Consider the following 27,913-nt stretch of genomic DNA (forward strand, 5'->3'; position numbering starts at 1 on the left):
TGACTAGGAAGAAGCCAATTTATTTGCACAAAACTTTGGTTGTAAATTGAGTGATTTTACATTTATCTACCTAGGAGTTACCCTCCATTTCTCTAAGCTTAGAAAATAGGATTTGCAATTTATCATTGATAAAATTATCAAATGCATCTTTAATTAGCTGGAAAGGGAAGCTCCTATCATATAAGGAAAGATTGATCTTGCCGTGAGCATGTATTGCATCTATTCCCACATATCTTCTTTCTTTCTTGAAATTTCCTAAAGTGGGCCATCAAGATAATTAACTCCCAAATGTGGCCCATTTTTCCTAGAACAATATTGGGGATTCCTAGGGCGGGCCACCTGGCCTCTTTTGGCCATCAGGCCTCTCCAGGTGTGCTCCAAAAGCCCATCTTGCTTCTTCTGGTGAAAAATGACGTCCCCGAAATTCTAGCTCAATTTGACTCTGTATTGGTCTCTGAAAGTGAAAAAAATACACAAAATAGGGAATTCCTATTCTGCAGAGTTATAAACCAAATAAAGGAGATCATTGGTAAATCTCCATAAATCAATGTAAAACATGGTATTATCATCATATATGTTGCAAATATGCGGCAATTCATGCTAATAAAGGATAAAGTGCATGCATGCATTTTACATGCATCACTCGGGTGGCTCTAGGTGGTATGATTAGCCTTCAATATGTTGATGACACCATCTTATTTGTTAAAGAAGATATTGAGATGGCTAAAAATTTAAGTGGTTGCTTACTTGTTTTGAGCAAATAATGTCCAAAATGTGCATTAATTATCATAAAAGTGATTTGCTTTCTATGACTAGGAAGAAGCCAATTTATTTGCACAAAACTTTGGTTGTAAATTGAGTGATTTTACATTTATCTACCTAGGAGTTACCCTCCATTTCTCTAAGCTTAGAAAATAGGATTTGCAATTTATCATTGATAAAATTATCAATGCATCTTTAATTAGTTGGAAAGGGAAGCTCCTATCATATAAGGAAAGATTGATCTTGCCGTGAGCATGTATTGCATCTATTCCCACATACCTTCTTTCTTTCTTGAAATTTCCTAAAGTGGGCCATCAAGATAATTAACTCCCAAATGGCCCGTTTTTCCTAGAACAATATTGGGTGGACTTACTAGCTAAAAAAACCATAGTACCATAGTACCACGGCACATCAACGGAATAATCCTAAAATACCAATAAATACTTTCTACACATACGCACACACAAAATCCAAATACCATTAGCATTTTAATGATTTTATTCAGTTTTCTTAGGTTGTTTGCTTTATTATATTTTACTTTAATTTATCTTTGTTTTTCCTATTAGTAATACGAAACCTTGTGCTTGACAACCACGCTGTGGAGTTGGGGATACAAGGAAAGAACTTTATTTTGCATGTTGCTAGAAGAGGAGCGGAAGAATTCAACTTCTAAGTCAATTCCCGATAGTTCGATATAAACCCTTGATACGTCTCAAACGTATCTATAATTTCTTATGTTCCATGCTACTTTTATGATGATACTCACATATTTTATACACATTATATGTCATTATTATGCATTTTCCGGCACTAACCTATTAACGAGATGCCGAAGAGCCAGTTGCTGTTTTCTGCTATTTTTGGTTTCAGAAATCCTAGTAAGGAAATATTCTCGGAATTGGACGAAATCAACGCCCAGGGTCCTATTTTTCCACGAAGCTTCCAGAAGACCGAGGGAGAAACGAAGTGGGGCCACGAGGTGGCCAGACACCAGGGCGGCGCGGCCCAGGCCCTGGCCGCGCCGGCCTATCGTCTGGGCCCCTCGTGACGCCCCTTGACCTACCTCTTCGCCTACTTAAGCCTTCATCGATAATAGCCCCAGTACCAAGAGCCACGATACGGAAAACCTTCCAGAGACGCCGCCGCCGCCAATCCCATCTCGGGGATTCAGGAGATCGCCTCCGGCACCCTGCCGGAGAGGGGAATCATCTCCCGGAGGACTCTACACCGCCATGGTCGCCTCCGGATTGATGTGTGAGTAGTTCACCCCTGGACTATGGGTCCATAGCAGTAGCTAGATGGTTGTCTTCTCCTCATTGTGCTATCATTGTTGGACCTTGTGAGCTGCCTATCATGATCAAGATCATCTATCTGTAAAGCTACATGTGCGTTTGTTGGGATCCGATGAATAATGAATACTATGCTATGTTGATTATCAATCTATCTATGTGTTGTTTATGATCTTGCATGCTCTCCGTTGCTAGTTGAGGCTCTGGCCAAGTCATTGCTTGTAACTCCAAGAGGGAGTATTTATGCTCGATAGTGGGTTCATGCCTCCATTAAATCTGGGAGAGTGACAGCAACCTCTAAGGTTGTGGATGTGCTGTTGCCACTAGGGATAAAACATCAATTCTATATCTAAGGATGTATTTGTTGATTACATTACGCACCATACTTAATGCAATTGTCTGTTGTTTGCAACTTAATACTGGAGGGGGTTCGGATGATAACCTGAAGGTGGACTTTTTAGGCATAGATGCATGCTGGATAGCGGCCTATGTACTTTGTCGTAATGCCCAATTAAATCTCACACTACTCATCATATCATGTATGTGCATTGTTATGCTCTCTTTATTTGTCAATTGCCCAACTGTAATTTGTTTACCCAATATGCTATTTCTTACGGGAGAGACACCTCTAGTGAACTGTGGACCCTGGTCCATTCTTTTACATCGAATACAATCTACTGCAATACTCGTTCTACTGTTTTCTGCAAACATCATCTTCCACACTATACATCTAATCCTTTGTTACAGCAAGCCGGTGAGATTGAAAACCTCACTGTCACGTTGGGGCAAAGTAATTTGGTTGTGTTGTGCAGGTTCCACGTTGGCGCCGGAATCCCTGGTGTTGCGCCGCACTACACTCCACCACCATCAACTTTCAACGTGCTTCTTGACTCCTACTGGTTCGATAAACCTTGGTTTCTTACTGAGGGAAACTTGCTACTGTACGCATCACACCTTCCACTTGGGGTTCCCAACGGGCGTGTGCTTTACGCGTTATCAAGCTAAATTTCTGGCGCCGTTGCCGGGGAGATCAAGACACGCTGCAAGGGGAGTCTCCACTTCCAATCTCTTTACTTTGTGTTTATCTTGCTTTACTTTTATTTACTACATTGTTTGCTGCACTAAAACAAAACACAAAAAAATTAGTTGTTAGTTTTACTTTATTTACTATCTTGTCTGCTATATCAAAAACACAAAAAATTAGTTACTTGCATTTACTTTATCTAGTTTACTTTATTTCCTATTGCTAAAATGAATACTCCTGAAAATACTAAGTTGTGTGACTTCACAAACACAAATAATAATGATTTCTTATGCACACCTATTGCTCCACCTGCTACTACAGCAGAATTCTTTGAAATTAAACCTGCTTTACTAAATCTTGTTATGAGAGAGCAATTTTCTGGTGTTAGTTCTGATGATGTTGCTGCCCATCTTAATAATTTTGTTGAACTATGTGAAATGCAAAAGTATAAGGATGTAGATGGTGACATTATAAAGTTAAAATTGTTTCCTTTCTCATTAAGAGGAAGAGCTAAAGATTGGTTGCTATCTTTGCCTAAGAATAGTATTGATTCATGGACTAAATGTAAGGTTGCTTTCATTGGTAGATATTATCCTCCTGCTAAAATTATCTCTTTGAGAAGTAGCATAATGAATTTTAAGCAATTAGATACTGATCATGTTGCACAAGCATGAGAAAGAATGAAGTCTTTGGTAAAAAATTGCCCAACCCATGGACTGACTACTTGGATGATCATCCAAACCTTTTATGCAGGATTGAATTTTTCTTCACGGAACCTATTGGATTTAGCTGCTGGAGGTACCTTTATGTCCATCACTTTGGGGGCAGCAACAAAGCTTCTTGATGAAATGATGATGAATTACTCTGAATGGCACACGGAAAGGGCTCCACAAGGTAAGAAGGTAAATTCTGTCGAAGAAACCTCTTCCTTGGGTGATAAGATTGATGCTATTATGTCTATGCTTGTGAGTGGTAGGACTAATGTTGATCCTAATAATGTTCCGTTAGCTTCATTGGTTGCTCAAGAAGAACATGTTGATGTGAACTTCATTAAAAATAATAATTTCAACAACAATGCTTATCGGAACAATTCTAGTAACAACTATAGGCCATATCCTTATAATAATGGTAACGGTTATGGTAAATCTTATGGGAATTCTTACAACAATAATAGGAATACACCCCATGGATTTGAAACCATGCTTAAAGAATTTATTAGTACACAAACTGCTTTTAACAAATCTGTTGAAGAAAAGCTTGGGAAAATTGGTATACTTGCTTCTAAAGTTGATAGTCTTGCTGCTGATGTTGATATTTTGAAATTGAAAGTTATGCCTAATAGGGATAATGAAAATAAAATTGTTACTACAGCAAATGCCATTCAAGTTAGAATTAATGAGAATATAAGATTAATGGCTGAATTGCATGCTAGGTGGGAAAGAGAAGAAAATGAAAAACTAGCTGAAGAGAATAATGTAGCCAAAGTTTGGACCATTACCACCACTAGTAATGCTAATGCTCCACATGTTGCTGCACCTCCTACTATCAATAGTAAAATAATTGGTGTTAGCAATGTTTCTACTCCTAATGCAAAGCGATCAAAACTGCCTGAAACTGCTAAAACTGCTGAAACTGCCTGTGATAAAACTGCTGAAATTTTTTCCAACATTGGGAACAATGATCCCATTGCTTTAGATCATAATGGTTTAGATTTTGATGATTGCCACATCTCTGAAGTTATAAAGTTCTTACAAAAACTTGCTAAGAGTCCTAATGCTAGTGCTATAAATTTGGCCTTTACAAAACATATTACAAATGCTCTCATAAAAGCTAGAGAAGAGAAACTAAAACTTAAAACTTCTATTCCTAGGAAGTTAGAAGATGGTTGGGAGCCCATCATTAAGATGAGGGTCAATGATTTTAATTGTAATGCTTTATGTGATCTTGGTGCAAGTATTTCTGTTATGCCTAAGAAAATCTATGATATGCTTGACTTGCCACCATTGAAAAATTGTTATTTGGGTGTTAATCTTGCTGATAATGCTATAAAGAAACCTTTGGGGAGGATTGATAATGTTCGTATTATGGTTAACAATAACCTTGTCCCCGTTGATTTTGTTGTCTTGGATATTGAATGCAATGCATCTTGTCCCATCATTTTTTTATGAACAAGGAGAGGCGCCGGAGGCGCCAAAACTTTATTCAACTCATAGACAGTTTACAACATGTATTACAAGACCTGGAAATTGTATCCGTTGAACTGCTGAAAGTATAGGACAATTAAAGTTTCTATGAGTTGAACTAGTGCAACTATAGATAGGCTGAGACAAAGCTTGTCTAAGAGCCTGATGAGCACAATTATGAGCTATTTCATTGAGTTCCCTCTTGACATGGTATATTGCTACTGAGGAAGATTTTAATAACTGATTATATTCTGCAATCTGACTTCTAATCTCCCATGGAACCTGTTAGAACTTAGTTGACTTGGATGATGCAGCTGCTGCAAGCACTTTGTTGTCCGTCAGAAAAGCCTGTTGCTGAAGGTTAAATATCGATGCAATCCGAGCAGCGAATAGAAGTGCATTTGCCTCTGCTTGAAGAACAGAAGAAGTTGTTGGAATAGAGGCTTGTATCATTACCGTAGCAGCAAAAGTCTTATCCTGAATTTGACCGTACACTCCAATTCCTGTAGTTGTTACTGAAGTCATGCCTGGTGCTTTCTTCGTTTTCCAAGCAGCATCTGAAAAAAACTTTGATCCTGAAATTAACAAATCTGATTTGAGGGTGTGGCCCTGTGGAGGAATCTGATGGTGTGCATGTAATTGTCCTCATGTTTGTCCCTGTATGGATGGTTCTTCTTCTTGCACCTGTTTCTTCTCTGTTTTAGCCTGCAAAACATCCACCATTTCAAGATTGTGCTTTATTGCATTAGCCATTTGAATAATTTGAGTTGGGTATCCTTTTTTCTTATTAAATAAGTTATCATTCCTTGACTTCCATAAGCACCACATAAAAGTTAAAACATTGGCAAGTGTGGCATTTGGGTGATTCATATTTAATAGCTTTAGAAGTAGATCTGATAGAGAGTTTGTATTCAAGATAAGAGCATCAGTTCTAATATACCATGGATGGCCGAACCAAGCAGCCCTAGCAAAGTTGCAAGTGAAGAAAAGGTGAAAGTCATTCTCTTCCATACCACACCTGGAGCAAAGCTTGCTGATGTGTCTCGTGTACTTACCTGCCCGAGCACCAGTTGGTATAGCCTTTCTAAGTAATCTCCATCCGAAAGCTTGGACTCTTGGAGTTACCTGTTTGTTCTGCCAAATAATTTTTAGTAACTGGATGGTGGCTGCATTTACCTCCCTTGGCTTTGGTTCTCCATTATCCTGCATATTTTTAAGACAAGCTCGGTATGCACTTTTGGTGTTACATTTGCCTGTAGGTGTTAGTTTCCAACAGAGTATGTCTTCATCTTGAGACGAAATAATTGGAGTGTTTTTTATTGCAATGGCCATGGGAATCTGGAAGAGAGTATCAATGAGTTGAGTGTTCCACACTTGACAATTAGGGAGCCACAAGTCCTTTACTTGGGCTGGGTAGGAAAAGCCAGCAGGCTGAATGATTAGAGCATCGTATATGTGAGCCCAGTCGGTAAACCAAGGTGTGCTCCAAACTGAAATGTTGCCTTGTGTTATTTGATAGAAGGAGTGAGCCTTTAGGACTGGGAGCATTTTGATTATGGAGGCCCAGAAGGCTGATTTGGGTGCATTTGAATTTGGGCGCCAAAGCAAGGAGTCCGGAAAATATTTTGATTTGAGCACAGAATGTAGAAATTCATTGGGCTGATCTGCAATTCTCCAAGCCGCCATGAGAATGAGGGCTTGATTCATAGCCTGAAGATTTCTAATTCCCAAACCTCCTTCATTTTTGGGTGTGCATATGTCCTTCCAAGCTCTTAGACAAAGAGACTTGGATTTTGTTTCTTCTCGAACACCAGTCCACCAGAAATTCCTAATAATAGCAGTGAGTTTTGCGATGAATTTTTTTGGAGAAAAGGATGTTTGACATGTAGTAGACCGGGATGGAAGCAAAGACTGATTTGATAAGTTCAAGTCTGGCTGCGTGAGAGAGTTTGTCAGCTTTGTAGGTACCCAGCTTGGATTTGAATTGGTCTAGGACGAAATTGTAGGCTGTAGCTCTATCTTTTGCTGGAAGAATGAGAGGATGTCCAAGGTGGATGAAATTTTTATCAATCATTGGCACCGGGAAGATTTGAGTTATATCTTGGATGATAGATGGAGTGACGTGCTTGCTAAAGACAATTCCAGATTTGCTCCAATTTGGAATTTGTCCTGATCTTTGACAGAAGTCTTCCAAAATATCTTTCATTTGTACTGCTTCTTGTACTGTTGCTTGTCCACAAACTAGCAGGTCATCTGCAAAAAGAAGTGAGTCCCTCGAGGGGCAATTTGGTCCTAGAGTTATACCTGCGAGACAACTCTCAGACATGGCATGTTGCAAAGCAATGGATAATTCATTTATAGCAAGAACAAATAAATAAGGAGATAAGGGACACCCTTGTCTTATGCCTCTGCTCCCTTTGAATTTTGCAAAAGGTTGTCCATTAATAACAACTGAAAAAGTCGGCGAAGAAACACAAGAGTGGACTAAATTGATGAAATGAGGGTGCATCCCTTTACGAATGAGAGCCGTGACAATGAAATTCCACTCAAGTCTATCGAAAGCTTTTGCAAGATCAATTTTTAGCATGAAAGATTTGTTTTTCCAGGAGCTTAAAGCAAAAGAATGTGTAATTTCTTGTGCAATTATAATGTTGTTGCTTATGCGCCTACCTTCGATAAAAGCTTGTTGAGAGGGATGCACATAATCTGGCAAGTGAGGTTTGAGTCTATTAGCTAGACATTTAGCAATGATTTTGTAGATGACATTACAGAGGCTAATAGGTCTATAATCAGCCGGAACTAAAGGAACAAGCTTTTTAGGGATGAGAGCAATATGGGTTTCATTGATGTGGGATGGCATAATACCTGTTTGGAAGAAGCTTCTTACCAACTGTACAACATCATTCCCAATCCATTCCCATGTTGCTATGTAGAATTCCACATTGAAGCCATCCGGTCCCGGTGATGCATTTCTTTTCATGTCCTTTAGCGTGTCCAAAATCTCATGTTCATCTGGTATGCTATAAGTGTAGTCCTGGGTGTCTTGAGGAGGATTCGTTCCAATGGAAGGCCTGCCAGTGTTAGCTTTTCCAGAGGCAAAGATAGATCTAAAATAATTTACGAAAGTGTTGCTTATTTTGTCTGGCATGAATTGCAGCACGTTATATTCATCCTTCACTGAAACAATTGTATTCCTTCTTCGTCTTTTAACAACTGCATGATGGAAGAAAGTAGTGTTCCTATCTCCATCTTTTATCCATTGTTTTTTGGCTCGTTGCATATAGTAATCTGTAAGTTTAGTCATAGACTGTTCATACCTTGTAGCCAGGGACATCTCTAGTGCATGGTCCTGTTGTGCGAGCGGCTTCATTTGGATTTGCTTGATCTGTTCCTCTATATTGTTCAGCTCAAGATGTAAAGGTTTCTTTTTTTTACACCAAATCTTGAGTGTACCTGCAAGATGATTAGTCCTTGCCGAGAAAGATCTATTTGCAGTTGAGAGCCAATCATTTTTCGCATAGTTCTGAAAATCATCTTCTTTTAACCACCAATTTTCAAATTTGAAAGAGCGTTTAACTCTACGAAGAGGACCATCAGTTGAAAGAAGAATGGCGGCATGATCACTAAGAGTATGAATAATAGGCATGTTATAAACATTAGAAATAGGAAAAGCAGCACACCAATCAGCGTTAACCAAACAACGGTCCAATCTTTCAAAGGTGGGTTTAGAAGAAAATCTTTTATTTGTCCAAGTATAAGCAGGACCACTGAATCCTAAATCAAAGAGACCACATTGTTTAACAAGAGTACGAAAAGCATACATACGAGCATGATTTATATTGGGAGAACTCTTGTCCATATCATATAAAAGATCGTTCATGTCTCCTATACAAACTATAGGGAGGCTCGGGTTGTCATACACAAAAGAAGCTACCTTATTCCAGATATCACTAGTTTAGCGATGATATAGATCACCATAAATACAAACTAGGCCAAACTTCTGATTATTAGTAGTACAAACCGCAGTAGCTAGAATAATATGGAAGCTAGTGCTATGAACATTTACTTGTAGGCTATCATTCCACATTAGCCAGAGCCCACCAGAGCGATGCTGAGAAGGAACTACCACACTAGCATGCATGCTAAACCTAGCAACAAGATCTGATGCTTTCACTTTTGAAGATTTGATTTCCGAAACAAATATTATCTGAGCTTTCGTAGAATGGATCATCCTGCCAAGATGCATCATTTTCTTGCTGCGAATGCTCCTACCCATACCTTGACAATTCCAGCCGAGGGCTTTCATGGTGTTTGTGAAAGTGGCTTTGAATTTCTTCCACTTGAGCAGGATCTGCTCTCAAGGTGTCCTTTGCTGCAGTGAATACTAGAAACGAGGAAATCCAGGCCGGCCTAATCAAGACGGCGGTTGAAGATATACTCTCTCGCGAGGCGGAACAAGGCACAGCAGCAGCCAAGAAAGAGCAGCAATACAACACAGAGAGGAAATCGGGGCTGGAAAACTCGAAGGAAGGAAGAAGTGAGAAATTGGGGATTTTCGAATGTAGTTCAATAGAGTGGAGGGAGAGCGGGGATTAATCTTGGAGAGAACCAGATCGTGATGATAGAGAGGCCAAAGAAATCAGCAAGAGGAATCAGATCTGGAGAGGGATTTGGAGTGGGGATTCAGGATGAATAGATCGGCATCTCGCCATTATCGGGCATTTCGCCAGGCGCCACCACGGGCAGATTCTTCGTTTGCTTGGATCCTGTGCAATCGTTCTTCCATTTGTCCCATCATATTGGGAAGACCTTTTCTTCGAACTATTGGTGCTACCATTGATATGAAGGAAGGTAATATTAAATATCAATTTCCTCTCAAGAAAGGTATGGAACACTTTCCTAGAAAGAGAATGAAGTCACCTTTTGATTCTATCATTAGAACAATTTATGATGTTGATGCTTCGTCTCTTGATAATACTTGATACACACTTTCTGCGCCTAGCCGAAAGGCGTTAAAGAAAGGCGCTTATGGGAGACAACCCATCATTTTACTACAGTACTTTTGTTTTATATTTGAGTCTTGGAAGTTGTTACTACTGTAGCAACCTCTCCTTATCTTAGTTTTATTGCATTGTTGTGCCAAGTAAAGTCCTTAATGATAAAGTTGATACTAGATTTGGATTACTGCACAGAAACAGATTTCTTGTTGTCACGAATTTGTACAGTAGTCTCTGTAGGTAACTCAGACAATTATGCCAATTTACGTGCGTGATCCAACTTTCATTAGTTTTGAGTTTTCTCATTTGAGCAAGTCTGGTGCTCCAGAAAAATACGTCTTTACGGACTGTTCTGTTTTGACAGATTCTGCCTTTTATTTCGCATTGCCTGTTTTGCTATGTTAGATGGATTTCTTTGTTACATTAACTTTCAGTAGCTTTGTGCAATGTCCAGAAGTGTTAAGAATGATTGTGTCACCTCTGAACATGTGAAATTTTTTGTTATGCACTAACCCTCTAATGAGTTTGTTTCGAGTTTGGTGTGGAGGAAGTTTTCAAGGGTCAAGAGAGGAGGATGATACAATATGATCAAGGAGAGTGAAAGATCTAAGCTTGTGGATGCCCCGGTGGTTCACCCCTGCATATTTCAAGAAGACTCAAGCGTCTAAGCTTGGGGATGCCCAAGGCATCCCCTTCTTCATCGACAACATTATCAGGTTCCTCTAGTGAAACTATATTTTTATTCCATCACATCTTGTGTGCTTTACTTGGAGCGTCTGTTTGTTTTTGTTTTTGTTTTGTTTGAATAAAGTTGGATCCTAGTATTCATTGTGTGGGAGAGAGACACGCTCCGCTGTTGCATATTGACACATATGTCCTTAGGCTTTACTCATAATATTCATGGCGAAGGTTGAACTACTTCATTAGATTGTTATATGGTTGGAAACGGAAAATGCTACATGTGGTAATTGGTATAATATCTTGAATAATGTGATACTTGGCAATTGTTGTGCTCATGTTTAAGCTCTTGCATCATATACTTTGCACCTATTAATGAAGAAATACATAGAGCTTGCTAAAATTTGGTTTGCATAATTGGTCTCTCTAAGGTCTAGATATTTTCTAGTAAAGGTCGAACAACAAGGAAGACGGTATAGAGTCTTATAATGCTTACAATATGTCTTTTATGTGAGTTTTGCTGTACCGGTTCATACTTGTGTTTGCTTTAAACAACCTTGCTAGCTTAAACCTTTTATCGAGAGGGAATACTTCTCATGTATCCAAAATCCTTGAGCCAAACACTATGCCACTTGTGTCCACCATACCTACCTACTACATGGTATTTCTCCGCCATTCCAAAGTAAATTGCTTGAGTGCTACCTTCAAAATTTCCATTCTTTATCTTTGCAATATACAGCTCATGGGACAAATAGCTTAAAAACTATCGTGGTATTGAATATGTACTTATGTGTCTTATTTCTTATAAGTTGCTTGTTGCGCGATAACCATGTTCCTGGGGATGCCATCAACTATTTCTTTGTTGAATATCATGTGAGTTGCTATGCATGTTCGTCTTGTCTGAAGTAAGGGCGATTTACCATGAGTTGAATGGTTTGAGTATGCATATTGTTAGAGAAGAACATTGGGCCGCTAACTAAAGCCATGATTCATGGTGGAAGTTTCAGTTTTGGACAAATATCCTCAATCTCTTATGAGAACATTATTTGTTGCTAAATGCTTATGCATTAAAGAGGAGTCCATTATCTGTTGTCTATGTTGTCCCGGTATTGATGTCTAAGTTGAGAATAATCAAAAGCGAGAAATCCAATGCGAACTTTCTCCTTAGACCTTTGTACAGGCGGCATAGAGGTACCCCACTGTGACACTTGGTTAAAACATATGTATTGCGATGATAATCCAGGTAATCCGAGCTAATTAGGACAAGGTGCGAGCACTATTGGTATACTATGCATGAGGCTTGCAACTTGTAGGATATAATTTACATGATACATATGCTTTATTACTACCGTTGACAAAATTGTTTCTTGTTTTCAAAATAAAAGCTCTAGCACAAATATAGCAATCCATGCTTCCCTCTGCGAAGGGCCTTTCTTCTACTTTTAATTGTTGAGTCAGTTTACCCATTTCCTTCTATCTCAAAAAGCAAACACTTGTGTTAACTGTGCATTGATTCCTACATACTTGCATATTGCACTTGTTATATTACTTTATGTTGACAATATCCATGAGATATACATGTTACAAGTTGAAAGCAACCGCTGAAACTTAATCTTCCTTTGTGTTGCTTCAATGCTTTTACTATGAAACTATTGCTTTATGAGTTAACTCTTATGCAAGACTTATTGATGCTTGTCTTGAAAGTACTATTCATGAAAAGTCTTTGCCATATGATTCAGTTGTTTACTCATTACATTTACCATTGCTTCGGATCGCTGCATTCATTACATGTGCTTACAATAGTATTGATCAAGATTATGATAGCATGTCACTTAAGAAATTATCTTTGTTATCGTTTACCTACTCGGGACGAGTAGGAACTAAGCTTGGGGATGCTTGATACGTCTCAAACGTATCTATAATTTCTTATGTTCCATGCTACTTTTATGATGATACTCACATATTTTATACACATTATATGTCATTATTATGCATTTTCCGGCACTAACCTATTAACGAGATGCCGAAGAGCGATTCTTTGTTTCTGCATTTTTGGTTTCAGAAATCCTAGTAAGGAAATATTCTCGGAATTGGACGAAATCAACGCCCAGGGTCCTATTTTCCACGAAGCTTCCAGAAGACCGAGGGAGAAACGAAGTGGGGCCAAATAGGGACCTGGGCGTTGATTTCGTCCAATTCCGAGAATATTTCCTTACTAGGATTTCTGAAACCAAAAACAGCAGAAAACAGGAACTGGCACTGCGGCATCTCGTCAATAGGTTAGTTCCGGAAAACGCATAAATATGACATATAATGTGTATAAAACATGTAGGTATCATCAATAAAGTAGCATGGAACATAAGAAATTATCGATACGTCGGAGACGTATCATTGTGCAGGTTCCACGTTGGCGCCGGAATCCCTGGTGTTGCGCCGCACTACACTCCGCCGCCATCAACCTTCAACGTGCTTCTTGACTCCTACTGGTTCGATAAACCTTGGTTTCTTACTGAGGGAAACTTGCTGCTGTACGCATCACACCTTCCACTTGGGGTTCCCAACTGGCGTGTGCTTTACGCGTCATCAACCCTCGAGTCACTCTTGTGGAGAAAAGATGCTTGCTACAACACTCTGCACTTGGGGGTCATATATATAGTGGGTTTTTGTGTTTCTACGGCGTTCTCCTCTAGAGAACACTCGGGGTCATATATATAGTGGTTTTTAGGTCAAAATATGTCGGTTCGCAAAAGAGTCAAGCGAATTGGACGATCGATGGATGAAAGAGGGGGGTGGCGCACCCTAGCAAGGCGGGCGCGCCACCTGGCCTCTTTTGGCCATCATGCCTCTCCAGGTGTGCTCCAAAAGCCCATCTTGCTTCTTCTGGTGAAAAATGACGTCCCCGAAATTCAAGCTCAATTTTACTCTGTATTGGTCTCTGAAAGTGAAAAAATACACAAAACAGGGAATTCCTATTCTGCAGAGTTATAAACCAAATAAAGGAGATCATTGGTAAATCTCCATAAATCAATGTAAAACATGGTATTATCATCATATATGTTGCAAATATGCGGCAATTCATGCTAATAAAGGATAAAGTGCATGCATGCATTTTACATGCATCACTTGGGTGGCTCTAGGTGGTATGATTAGCCTTCAATATGTTGATGACACCATCTTATTTGTTAAAGAAGATATTGAGATGGCTAAAAATTTAAGTGGTTGCTTACTTGTTTTGAGCAAATAATGTCCAAAATGTGCATTAATTATCATAAAAGTGATTTGCTTTCTATGACTAGGAAGAAGCCAATTTATTTGCACAAAACTTTGGTTGTAAATTGAGTGATTTTACATTTATCTACCTAGGAGTTACCCTCCATTTCTCTAAGCTTAGAAAATAAGATTTGCAATTTATCATTGATAAAATTATCAAATGCATCTTTAATTAGCTGGAAAGGGAAGCTCCTATCATATAAGGAAAGATTGATCTTGCCGTGAGCATGTATTGCATCTATTCCCACATATCTTCTTTCTTTCTTGAAATTTCCTAAAGTGGGCCATCAAGATAATTAACTCCCAAATGTGGCCCATTTTTCCTAGAACAATATTGGGGATTCCTAGGGCGCGCCACCTGGCCTCTTTTGGCCATCAGGCCTCTCCAGGTGTGCTCCAAAAGCCCATCTTGCTTCTTCTGGTGAAAAATGACGTCCCCGAAATTCTAGCTCAAGTTGGCTCTGTATTGGTCTCTGAAAGTGAAAAAATACACAAAACAGGGAATTCCTATTCTGCAGAGTTATAAACCAAATAAAGGAGATAATTGGTAAATCTCCATAATCAATGTAAAACATGGTATTATCATCATATATGTTGCAAATATGCGGCAATTCATGCTAATAAAGGATAAAGTGCATGCATGCATTTTACATGCATCACTCGGGTGGCTCTAGGTGGTATGATTAGCCTTCAATATGTTGATGACACCATATTATTTGTTAAAGAAGATATTGAGATGGCTAAAAATTTAAGTGGTTGCTTACTTGTTTTGAGCAAATAATGTCCAAAATGTGCATTAATTATCATAAAAGTGATTTGCTTTCTATGACTAGGAAGAAGCCAATTTATTTGCACAAAACTTTGGTTATAAATTGAGTGATTTTACATTTATCTACCTAGGAGTTACCCTCCATTTCTCTAAGCTTAGAAAATAGGATTTGCAATTTATCATTGATAAAATTATCAAATGCATCTTTAATTAGCTGGAAAGGGAAGCTCCTATCATATAAGGAAAGATTGATCTTGTCGTGAGCATGTATTGCATCTATTCCCACATATGTTCTTTCTTTCTTGAAATTTCCTAAAGTGGGCCATCAAGATAATTAACTCCCAAATGGCCCATTTTTCCTAGAACAACATTGGGTGGACTTACTAGCTAAAAAAACCATAGTACCATAGTACCACGGCACATCAACGGATTAATACTTTCTCCACATACGCACACACAAAATCCAAATACCATTAGCCTTTTAATGATTTTATTCAGTTTTCTTATGTTGTTTACTTTATTATATTTTACTTTAATTTATCTTTGTTTTTCCTATTAGTAATACGAAACCTTGTGCTTGACAACCACGCTGTGGAGTTGGGGATACAAGGAAAGAACTTTATTTTGCATGTTGCTAGAAGAGGAGAGGAAGAATTCAGCTTCTAAGTCAATTCCCGATAGTTCGATATAAACCCTCGAGTCACTCTCTGTGGAGAAAATATGCTTGCTACAACACTCTGCACTTGGGGGTCATATATATAGTGGGTTTTTGTGTTTCTGCGGCGTTCTCCTCTAGAGAACACTCGGGGTCATATATATAGTGGTTTTTAGGTCTAAATATGTCGGTTCGCAAAAGAGTCAAGCGAATTGGACGATCGATGGATGAAAGAGGGGGTGGCGCACCCTAGCAAGGCGGGCGCACCACCTGGCCTCTTTTGGCCATCAGGCCTCTCCAGGTGTGCTCCAAAAGCCCATCTTGCTTCTTCTGGTGAAAAATGACGTCCCTGAAATTCTAGCTCAATTTGACTCTGTATTGGTCTCTGAAAGTGAAAAAAATACACAAAACAGGGAATTCCTATTCTGTAGAGTTATAAACCAAATAAAGGAGATCATTGGTAAATCTCCATAAATCAATGTAAAACATGGTATTATCATCATATATGTTGCAAATGTGCGGCAATTCACGCTAATAAAGGATAAAGTGCATGCATGCATTTTACATGCATCACTCGGGTGGCTCCAGGTGGTATGATTAGCCTTAAATATGTTGATGACACCATCTTATTTGTTAAATAAGATATTGAGATGGCTAAAGATTTAAGTGGTTGCTTACTCGTTTTGAGCAAATGTCCAAAATGTGCATTAATTATCATAAAATTGATTTGCTTTCTATGAATAGGAAGAAGCCAATTTATTTGCACAAAACTTTTTTTACATTTATCTACCTAGGAGTTACCCTCCATTTCTCTAAGCTTAGAAAATAGGATTTGCAATTTATCATTGATAAAATTATCAAATGCATCTTTAATTAGCTGGAAAGGGAAGCTCCTATCATATAAGGAAAGATTGATCTTGCCGTGAGCATGTATTGCATCTATTCCCACATATGTTCTTTCTTTCTTGAAATTTCCTAAAGTGGGCCATCAAGATAATTAACTCCCAAATGTGGCCCATTTTTCCTGGAACAATATTGGGGATTCCTAGGGCGCGCCACCTGGCCTCTTTTGGCCATCAGGCCTCTCCAGGTGTGCTCCAAAAGCCCATCTTGCTTCTTCTGGTGAAAAATGACGTCCCCGAAATTCTAGCTTAATTTGACTCTGTATTGGTCTCTGAAAGTGAAAAAATACACAAAACAGGGAATTCCTATTCTGCAGAGTTATAAACCAAATAAAGGAGATCATTGGTAAATCTCCATAAATGAATGTAAAACATGGTATTATCATCATATATGTTGCAAATATGCGGCAATTCATGCTAATACAGGATAAAGTGCATGCATGCATTTTACATGCATCACTCGGGTGGCTCTAGGTGGTATGATTAGCGTTCAATATGTTGATGACACAATCTTATCTGTTAAAGAAGATATTGAGATGGCTAAAAATTTAAGTGGTTGCTTACTTGTTTTGAGCAAATAATGTCCAAAATGTGCATTAATTATCATAAAAGTGATTTGCTTTCTATGACTAGGAAGAAGCCAGTTTATTTGCACAAAACTTTGGTTGTAAATTGAGCGATTTTACATTTATCTACCTAGGAGTTACCCTCCATTTCTCTAAGCTTAGAAAATAGGATTTGCAATTTATCATTGATAAAATTATCAAATGCATCTTTAATTAGCTGGAAAGGGAAGCTCCTATCATATAAGGAAAGATTGATCTTGCCGTGAGCATGTATTGCATCTATTCCCACATATCTTCTTTCTTTCTTGAAATTTCCTAAAGTGGGCCATCAAGATAATTAACTCCCAAATGTGGCCCATTTTTCCTAGAACAATATTGGGGATTCCTAGGGCGCGCCACCTGGCCTCTTTTGGCCATCAGGCCTCTCCAGGTGTGCTCCAAAAGCCCATCTTGCTTCTTCTGGTGAAAAATGACATCCCCGAAATTCTAGCTCAAGTTGACTCTGTATTGGTCTCTGAAAGTGAAAAAATACACAAAACAGGGAATTCCTATTCTGCAGAGTTATAAACCAAATAAAGGAGATCATTGGTAAATCTTCATAAATCAATGTAAAACATGGTATTATCATCATATATGTTGCAAATATGCGGCAATTCATGCTAATAAAGGATAAAGTGCATGCATGCATTTTACATGCATCACTCGGGTGGCTCTAGGTGGTATGATTAGCCTTCAATATGTTGATGACACCATCTTATTTGTTAAAGAAGATATTGAGATGGCTAAAAATTTAAGTGGTTGCTTACTTGTTTTCAGCAAATAATGTCCAAAATGTGCATTAATTATCATAAAAGTGATTTTCTTTCTATGACTAGGAAGAAGCCAATTTATTTGCATAAAACTTTGGTTATAAATTGAGTGATTTTACATTTATCTACCTAGGAGTTACCCTCCATTTCTCTAAGCTTAGAAAATAGGATTTGCAATTTATCATTGATAAAATTATCAAATGCATCTTTAATTAGCTGGAAAGGGAAGCTCCTATCATATAAGGAAAGATTGATCTTGTCGTGAGCATGTATTGCATCTATTCCCACATATGTTCTTTCTTTCTTGAAATTTCCTAAAGTGGGCCATCAAGATAATTAACTCCCAAATGGCCCATTTTTCCTAGAACAATATTGGGTGGACTTACTAGCTAAAAAAACCATAGTACCATAGTACCACGACACATCAACGGATTAATACTTTCTCCACTTACGCACGCACAAAATCCAAATACCATTAGCCTTTTAATGATTTTATTCAGTTTTCTTAGGTTGTTTACTTTATTATATTTTACTTTAATTTATCTTTGTTTTTCCTATTAGTAATACGAAACCTTGTGCTTGACAACCACGCTGTGGAGTTGGGAATACAATGAAAGAACTTTATTTTGCATGTTGCTAGAAGAGGAGAGGAAGAATTCAACTTCTAAGTCAATTCCCGATAGTTCGATATAAACCCTCGAGTCAGTCTCTGTGGAGAAAATATGCTTACTACAACACTCTGCACTTGGAGGTCATATATATAGTGGGTTTTTGTGTTTCTGCGGCGTTCTCCTCTAGAGAACACTCGGGGTCATATATATAGTGGGTTTTAGGTCAAAATATGTCGGTTCGCAAAACAGTCAAGCGAATTGGACGATCGATGGATGAAAGAGGGGGGTGGCGCACCCTAGCAAGGCGGGCGCGCCACCTGGCCTCTTTTGGCCATCAGGCCTCTCCAGGTGTGCTCCAAAAGCCCATCTTGCTTCTTCTGGTGAAAATGACGTCCCTGAAATTCTAGCTCAATTTGACTCTGTATTGGTCTCTGAAAGTGAAAAAAATACACAAAACAGGGAATTCCTATTCTGCAGAGTTATAAATCAAATAAAGGAGATCATTGGTAAATCTCCATAAATCAATGTAAAACATGCTATTATCATCATATATGTTGCAAATATGCGGCAATTCATGCTAATAAAGGATAAAGTGCATGCATGCATTTTACATGCATCACTCGGGTGGCTCCAGGTGGTATGATTAGCCTTCAATATGTTGATGACACCAACTTATTTGTTAAAGAAGATATTGAGATGGCTAAAGATTTAAGTGGTTGCTTACTTGTTTTGAGCAAATGTCCAAAATGTGCATTAATTATCATAAAACTGATTTGCTTTCTATGAATAGGAAGAAGCCAATTTATTTGCACAAAACTTTGGTTGTAAATTGAGTGATTTTACATTTATCTACCTAGGAGTTACCCTCCATTTCTCTAAGCTTAGAAAATAGGATTTGCAATTTATCATTGATAAAATTATCAAAGGCATCTTTAATTAGCTGGAAAGGGAAGCTCCTATCATATAAGGAAAGATTGATCTTGCCGTGAGCATGTATTGCATCTATTCCCACATATCTTCTTTCTTTCTTGAAATTTCCTAAAGTGGGCCATCAAGATAATTAACTCCAAAATGTGGCCCATTTTTCCTAGAACAATATTGGGGATTCCTAGGGCGCGCCACCTGGCCTCTTTTGGCCATCAGGTCTCTCCAGGTGTGCTCCAAAAGCCCATCTTGCTTCTTCTGGTGAAAAATAACGTCCCCGAAATTCTAGCTCAATTTTGACTCTGTATTGGTCTCTGAAAGTGAAAAAATACACAAAACAGGGAATTCCTATTCTGCAGAGTTATAAACCAAATAAAGGAGATCATTGGTAAATCTCCATAAATCAATGTAAAACATGGTATTATCATCATATATGTTGCAAATATGCGGCAATTCATGCTAATAAAGGATAGAGTGCATGCATGCATTTTACATGCATCACTCGGGTGGCTCTAGGTGGTATGATTATCCTTCAATATGTTGATGACACCATCTTATTTGTTAAAGAAGATATTGAGATGGCTAAAATTTAAGTGGTTGCTTACTTGTTTTGAGCAAATAATGTCCAAAATGTGCATTAATTATCATAAAAGTGATTTGCTTTATATGACTAGGAAGAAGCCATTTTATTTGCACAAAACTTTGGTTGTAAATTGAGTGATTTTACATTTATCTACCTAGGAGTTACCCTCCATTTCTCTAAGCTTAGAAAATAGGATTTGCAATTTATCATTGATAAAATTATCAAATGCATCTTTAATTAGCTGGAAAGGGAAGCTCCTATCATATAAGGAAAGATTGATCTTGCCGTGAGCATGTATTGCATCTATTCCCACATATCTTCTTTCTTTCTTGAAATTTCCTAAAGTGGGCCATCAAGATAATTAACTCCCAAATGTGGCCCATTTTTCCTAGAACAATATTGGGGATTCCTAGGGCGCGCCACCTGGCCTCTTTTGTCCATCAGGCCTCTCCAGGTGTGCTACAAAAGCCCATCTTGCTTCTTCTGGTGAAAAATGACGTCCCCGAAATTCTAGCTCAATTTGACTCTGTATTGGTCTATGAAAGTGAAAAAATACACAAAACAGGGAATTCCTATTCTGCAGAGTTATAAACCAAATAAAGGAGATCATTGGTAAATCTCCATAAATCAATGTAAAACATGGTATTATCATCATATATGTTGCAAATATGCGGCAATTCATGCTAATAAAGGATAAAGTGCATGCATGCATTTTACATGCATCACTCGGGTGGCTCTAGGTGGTATGATTAGCCTTCATTATGTTGATGACACCATCTTATTTGTTAAAGAAGATATTGAGATGGCTAAAAATTTAATTGTATGCTTACTTGTTTTGAGCAAATAATGTCCAAAATGTGCATTAATCTAAAGGTATATATGATGCCCCCCATAGGGGGCCTCACAGCGATTTGAGGCTCGTAGCCGTTGGATCTTGTTTGGTGGTGGATCTCATCCGTCCATTTTTTCACTGGTGGAGTAGTCCAGAACGAGGCCCTCGCGCGAACCCGTTTTTTATCCATGGGTCATGTGAAGCCCGCCCGGCCCGGGGTCGTCGAGGAGAGAGCACGCAACCCTCCTCCTCCTCTCCCTCGTGCACCTGCCTCCCGCCGCCACCCCGCGCCGCCTCGCCCCTTCTCCTCCCGTCGCGCCGCCCCTTCTCCTCCCGTCGCGCCGCCCCTTCCCTCGCCTGCGCATGGCAGCGCCGCCGTCCGCCGCCGCGGCACGAGCATGCGGGAGCAGCGGCGTCGTCCGCAGCGCCGCCGTCCGCCGCCGCGGCACGAGCATGCGGGAGCAGCGGCGTCGTCCTCCGCCTCCCCGCCGCCACCTCCCCCTCCTGCGCCTCCTCTCCCAATCCCCTCCTGCGCCGGTGACGGGCGGCGCGGGCGACCTCGTCGCGGCCGACCGGCGGCGCGGCCGACCTCCCACCTAGCGTCAAGTCGCTTTGGTTCGGATTAACGCTGCCGGGGCCATCTCTTCTCCTTAACATCAACTATCTCAAGATGGAGCAGGGCCGCCACTCATGCCGTTCTCCTCTCGCTGGTCAAAGAGACAAGCAGATTCGTCACCGTGCGTAACAGGTTGGGGACGAGCCGCTGCTTCAGTTGTTGCTACTGCGCTCTGTCTTCAACTAGAGCAGCATGTCGCGGCGCTGTGCTGCCTCGCCTTCTCCTACCCGACGACTGCGATGAGCGAGGGTAAGCAGATTCCAGCCCCTCCCTTCTCCACCCGGTTGTTCTCCGTGTCCCCTGCCCTCACTCGGCGCTCAACTGTAATAGCGACCAGAACAGAGGGGGCTGCCACCACACTTTAACTGACATGGAAGGAAGTCAAGGAACGCAGGTACCTATAGTCCCTAAATCTTCCTTATGATTTATCTCTCTCCCTCTGTCTCTATCTCTCGATTTAGTCCATAAGTTTCGTTTGTTTGGGCAGATGTACTTATCCATGCCAACAAGACGTTCGACAAAAAAACGAAGCAGATTCTTCCCTGTTTTGATCTCTTGATTGAGCACAGATGAAGAGATTCTTGGGTTCAGTAAAGATCCAGGTATTTGTGCTGACATTTTCTCACAAATTTTACGAATTTTGGCTAAAAGCTACTAGGTGCAGTGGAGAGTGTCTTAAAACTTCGGCTTGGACACCGCTTACTACTAATTTTGGTGTTGGATTATGCGAGCGCCGAAATGATGAACGAGCGGAGTGACTTCCGAGACCTCATAATGGAGATCATCTCTAAACAAAGGCCGGTCAACTATGCTAGACCTCCATTCTGAGGTCGCTCCATTATTTGTGTGCCTTACTTTTCCTATAGATGTTAATCCTCATTCAAATTCGGCGAGGTAAGGGTTGGAAAAAAAAGCAAAGTCTAACAGATTCCCTTTTACTCTCATGTTAGTGGTGCCAGACCAGAAAAACTTTGATAATACAGGTAGTGGTTTGGGGCGTGAATGAATTTGGATTTTCTGAAGAGTTAGCTTTTCGCTTATACTAATTATTTTCCCTTTTATCAATTTATAGGTTCTGAAATTAATATCGGTTATGCATGTGTGACGCACAGGTTAGCTCTCCTATCTTTTCCATCTCCATTACTTATATTTTCCGTATGGGTTCTGCTTCTGTGATGCATCAGTATGGATTAGGCATAAACTGAGGTAACTATATTTTTACATGTAGCTGGCGCTTCTCCTCCAAGTTGTGGTTTTATGTCGGTGCCTCGCCATGTAACAGCCCAGAGATAAGAAGACGCCAGTGCAATTTGGTGACAGTGGAGGGTAGGGAGGAGCGCCAACCGCTGCTCTGTCAGGAGGAGATGATCGGGAGGAGCGTGCTGTTGCCATCACCTCGAGGAGCACCGATGGAGGAGCACCGAGTGCCAGCCGCTGCTCCTACGGGAGGAGTGCCGTCAACAAAGATCGAGGTTCCTCTCTATATATTTGGAGGAGGATTCGAAAGGTGACTTAATAACTTTTAAAATGTATCTGCGTGAACAATAACTGGATGGCCAAATCCCATGTATGTAGTTAGCGTTTAATAAAAAAATTCTCTGCTGTCAAGGGTTAGGTAATTGTGGGCTTCCATTTTCTTGGCACCAAGAAACATTGACGAATCATCATGCATCTACTGCCCGTTGCCTTGGCTATATTGATCTACCTTTTTTTTTGCAGGAAGCTATATTGATCTACCAACCGGTTCAGATGTCAATTGAATGTTGTGGTTCAGGAAAGCATATTACCTTGGTCACACTGGTTAAGATGAAAATGGAATGTGTCCGGCACATGATCAAGAACCATGAAGATGCGGCTGCAGTTTACGTTTTGAAGCATGTATTTCAGTTCAGATTCATACTAATGCATCTATTTACCTTGCTATGTTATCTGACAATTGTTCACTGGTCAAGTTATTTTTGCTCTATTTTTCTGGCCATCTTTTTCAACTCCTTACAACAGCATGTTGCCAACATCTGGCCCCTTTACTGTCCTCTACTCTATGAAATATTTGTACATGCTATTATTGTTCAGACACTACATTCCGAGAGCACTTGTGTTTGCCAGTACTGGCTGCTGTTTGTGGTTTTCTTTGCCTTCAATTGATGTACGGACAAAGGAACACGGAGTGGAAACCAAATGAGAGGCTTCTTTAGCAGTTGACCGCTCCATCTCTCTTCCTCTCTCCTCAACTTAGCAGTTGGCATTCATCTCGGTGTGTTATTATCTCTTGAGGGTGCAAAGAGCTAAGGTTGGCTAAAATTCATGAAGTGCCATGGTGTTCTGCTGGGTTTGGTTGTCCATGTCAACGTGCAATTTGAAGATCAGATCGCCACTCCCCGTGGAACAAGTTAAGAATAATTATGATGCTTCTGTGCTATGAAATTTCTATGACATCTAGCAGTCCTATGATTATTTGCTTGTTTACTTACTTACTAAGTAAATTCGGTTATGGAAAATATACTAGCTGATAATATGTGTTTCTCAAATTATGACGTTAGGCATTTAGCTTTTTCCCTTGTTAATCATGAAGGCCAGAATATTGAGAAGTCGTGGAGTAAAGTCTAACTAGCACGTGATTCTTTTTTGCAAGGAACTATTACATATTCTCATGGCAATTATGGCTATTGATTTCTGTTATATTATATACATATCTGAATAATGCAGTCTGAAGTGATACGATATGTCTGCTGAAATGGAGTTCTTACTCAACAAACTATGTTGCTAGGCTTGGAAAATAATGCCTTGAGGGAAAGTCTCAACATTGTAGCATAGGAGCGACTAATTAAACATGGAAAGTAATTGTATTTTCCCTCTTAAATTTTATTTCTTGTTTTGGAGTTCTGTTCTCCATTAAATAATCATTTTGGCAATTTGGTCAAGAGCTCATCATTAATAGACTAAGGGTTTATGCGTATGGCCTGTATTTTGAATGTAAATTTTTCCTGTGAAATATGATGGCGGATCCAGTCTGACTTTCGTGATTTCATCACAAATTTCGTTTGCTGAAGTAATACAGTTGGTAGATGGAGCTCTGAACGATGCCCTGTTATGATTTATGTCTTTAGTTTTGCAGACATCTATAGGCAGCAAAAAGATTGTCAGTGTGTTGTACCAGGTCGGCGAGTACGCCGACAAGAACCCCAATTCCGCCGACTGTGTCGAGGGAGCCCTTAGCCTACGTGGCTGGCTGTAAACCAAGGGACATCACATACTGTAATGAACGACAAGGAGGAGCTGAGGAGTGGTCAGTACCCAAGATCACACCCAATTCATCTCATGTTTTTAATTTTCTCTAATCCATTTCCTAACGTTTCTGCAAAGAAATTTATATACTCCTACTGAATTAAGTGTGATGTTGTACGATTTGTGGACCTGTATAAGATCCTGGCCGTGTAATTATCTCAGTTACTGTGTATTGTCTAATTCTCTGAGTAATATTCATATTTGGGTTAAAAATTTGAATAAAAGTATTCTAGCTAAATTAGATTAACGATAGCTTGATGAGGGCATCTGTAATAGAATACATATGTTATTTTGAGAAACTAGCTTAGTGGCCCTCGCAAATGCGAGGGCATCATCTTTAATATGTCAAAATGACTTTAAATAAATTTATGGATCATGTCATGGGATCTAGAATAATACAAATCCCAGATCATTGTAAATCTACACAATAATTTTCACGTTGTAAATCTATGTGATCTAGAATTTGTTGTGGTCTACAACCGAAGTCGATTATGTGCTTTATTATTGCTCATGAATAAAAAAATGGCTCTAGAGAGATTAATTCTTGGAACAAATGATATCAATATATATGTTGCTGGGAGCGAGTGACTAATCGGTGGAGTGTCTAGCTCATGGAGCTATCATCCGAGGATGCAGGTGGCCACGGAAAATCATTGTTTCAGATTATCCGTTGTTTCTGTAGTCCATGCCGCCAAATGAGGTCTGTTTTGGAGCATCTCAATTATTATTTTTATCATTTCTCTTTGATTGTTTCGGTGGATTACACTGATGGAATGTCTGAGTAACTCCCATGACCAGCTGATCGTTTTATTTGTGGCTGTTGAAGGATTACTTCTCTCTATTTCTGTTGTTATATAACCTTGCTATTTAATCTCATCCACTCTGTTTAGTTGATGCAAACGTCCGTGCAAATAGCAAGGGTCTAATCACGTGGGATTTTTTCCAGTACCTGACGCACCTCAGTTGCCTAGAAATGTGGAAGTGGGGACATGTACAATCAAGAGCTCTCTCACTTGTAAAAATTAAATGATGCTAGACAAACCCATGTTCATTTCAGGAGCATTTCATGTGGGTCGCTGCTTATGCTGAAGTACGTTTCCGCTGTCGTTGGGTCACCGCTGCTGCTGGAGTACAGGTTGACGGCCTCCATCTTGGCATAAGGTATGTTATCTTAGAATTCCCTTGCTGTTTCTGGTTCTCGGTAGAATCAAAGCATATGGTCAATAGATGGATTTACTATGGGATAAAAATGGTTAATTAGCTGGGTTTGCTAAGCTATGTTTTGTTTCTTCTCTGTCCCTATATCCAATGAAGAGAAAAATCAGAGTTGGAACTCCCTAAAATAATTCTGCAGGTGTTGTTTGTTTTGTAGTTTCTATATATGAAAAGACAGACATGTTGTTCAGTTTACAGTAGCAAATTGGAAAATTAGTACGGTTGCATGCCAACATTGAGAGTTAAGGTTCAGAAGTGTTAGCCAGTGTTGACGTTCAAACATCTTCTATTAAGGTTTTCCTTGGGCTGTTTGGTGCGGTGAGTTTAGAATTAAGTCTTGTATTTCTACACGCATAATTTCGAGGCACACCCTGAATAAAAATTGTAGACCATGTTCCAGGCTTTTCATGTAATATTTATTTGTGAAATTTGGTTGGACACATTGAAATAGCGGCCAGTTTATTGATCTGTACAAAATATAGTTCTTTTATAAACAGTAAACTTCTTTACAACTTTGGATGGACACTTGTTACTTAGTCTTGGAAGTAGGGACGTTGCTATTTTCTGAATGTCTATGTTATGAAGTGGTGATTTGATATATGTTTGGATAAGAGGTATGCCTCCATGGACATGGTTTTCACATGGTGTTTCTATAATCATTCTAACTATTTTTTTACTCACAGTCCGAGATGACACAATTGTTTGTGGAAATTTGAATGTGAGATATCAGACAATGTTTCCCAGAGAAAGATTAACTATGTTTTTTTCACTTGCTCGATGGTGAAAATTCATGTCAAGAAGATCAAAAGAATGCACACACCAATGAACTGGTTGAAAACTGCATACCTTTCGAAAATTTGGGTGAAATTTTCCAGAAAATAGAGGTTGACAGAAATATAAAATAATCAATGGCTTGCATGTATATTATTATGTTCCCTTACATATACTTTGTGAGATATATTCTTTCTTTTCCCACCTGACTCTTTCGGAAATTAAAATACGTACCGACTAATGGATCAATCAAAAAAATGATTTGCCTTGGCTAATATGATACCCCGTCCTTTCTTACCAGGTTTAAGCCATGGTTGTTGTTGAGATTCCATCCAGGGTCTTGATCATGGCAGCTTCCAGATTCATTGTACAACACTATACCCACGAAGTATGAAGTGACGGCGACCTTCCTCTATTGGTATGTCATATACATCAATCTATTGGAGAAGCCTGGCTATCCATCGAGCAAACATTGTATAGGCTATTGATTATTGTATACAATCAACACCCTGTAGTAAGACATGTTAGACCATTTACATAGTGTTTCACCCATCAGATAGTTTTTTATTTAATGTTTGATTACCGGGTCTGTGAGCCTAAGGATATTTCTCTATTTTCCTGATTGTACATAAGCGTGTGCTACTCTATTTATGATTTTATGGGTTTTATCCCAATTTTTCCTACTGTCTCTGTTCTGTAAAATCTACAAATCGTATTATCATCTTATCACCTAACTTTTATCAAACGTTATACAAACTTTACATTGGTGTGAATTTTACGGGATCGTGACCCAAGACACATGCCCTATGTACACGCATCACATTGGTGTGAATTTTATGGGATCGTTCCACCTAGACACATGCCCTATGTACGCGTAACATGTTGTTGAAGAAGACTAATTAATTTGGGAGTAAAATTATATTATTCGTATCAAGCTATTTTTTTTTGCATAGTTTCTGTTCTCACTCATTTTCAAGCTGCCAAGCAAACTCTTTGATGTTTCCCTATGTTTAACTATCGTTATTTCATAACAATGTTTTCATATTTGTGTACAATATTTTTCTACTTTTGACATTTATATGCAGTGCATTTTTCTAATTTACCGTCCACATGATATGTTATGTTATTTCGCTTCTCTTCATCTACTGATAAATTTTCCCTCTATCAAGAAG

At 39.2% G+C, this 27,913-nt stretch overlaps 1 protein-coding gene across 10 annotated transcripts; it reads left to right on the forward strand.

Moving 5' to 3' along the window:
- Positions 1-21,093: 21,093 nt before the first annotated feature.
- On the forward strand, positions 21,094-27,424 carry LOC139833136 (uncharacterized). 10 transcript variants are annotated; one of them, XR_011748275.1, is made up of 8 exons: positions 21,095-21,719; positions 21,801-21,864; positions 21,958-22,299; positions 22,430-22,453; positions 22,543-22,582; positions 22,699-22,977; positions 23,190-25,916; positions 27,043-27,424. XR_011748275.1 is itself a non-coding variant. In XM_071823310.1 (6 exons), exons 3-6 carry the CDS (start codon positions 22,337-22,339, stop codon positions 23,200-23,202), a joined length of 360 nt encoding a protein of 119 aa, XP_071679411.1. In that variant the 5' UTR covers positions 21,108-21,719; positions 21,801-21,864; positions 21,958-22,336; the 3' UTR covers positions 23,203-23,436. The 10 variants fall into 10 exon arrangements, 2 of the variants coding, with proteins under 2 accessions (XP_071679411.1, XP_071679410.1); XR_011748278.1 differs by lacking the exon at positions 22,430-22,453 and having other exon boundaries at positions 21,094-21,719; positions 21,958-22,072; XR_011748274.1 differs by having other exon boundaries at positions 22,430-22,582.
- Positions 27,425-27,913: the final 489 nt, after the last annotated feature.

The sequence above is a fragment of the Lolium perenne genome, chromosome 7 (assembly GCF_019359855.2).
Source record: "Lolium perenne isolate Kyuss_39 chromosome 7, Kyuss_2.0, whole genome shotgun sequence".
NCBI lineage: Eukaryota > Viridiplantae > Streptophyta > Magnoliopsida > Poales > Poaceae > Lolium > Lolium perenne.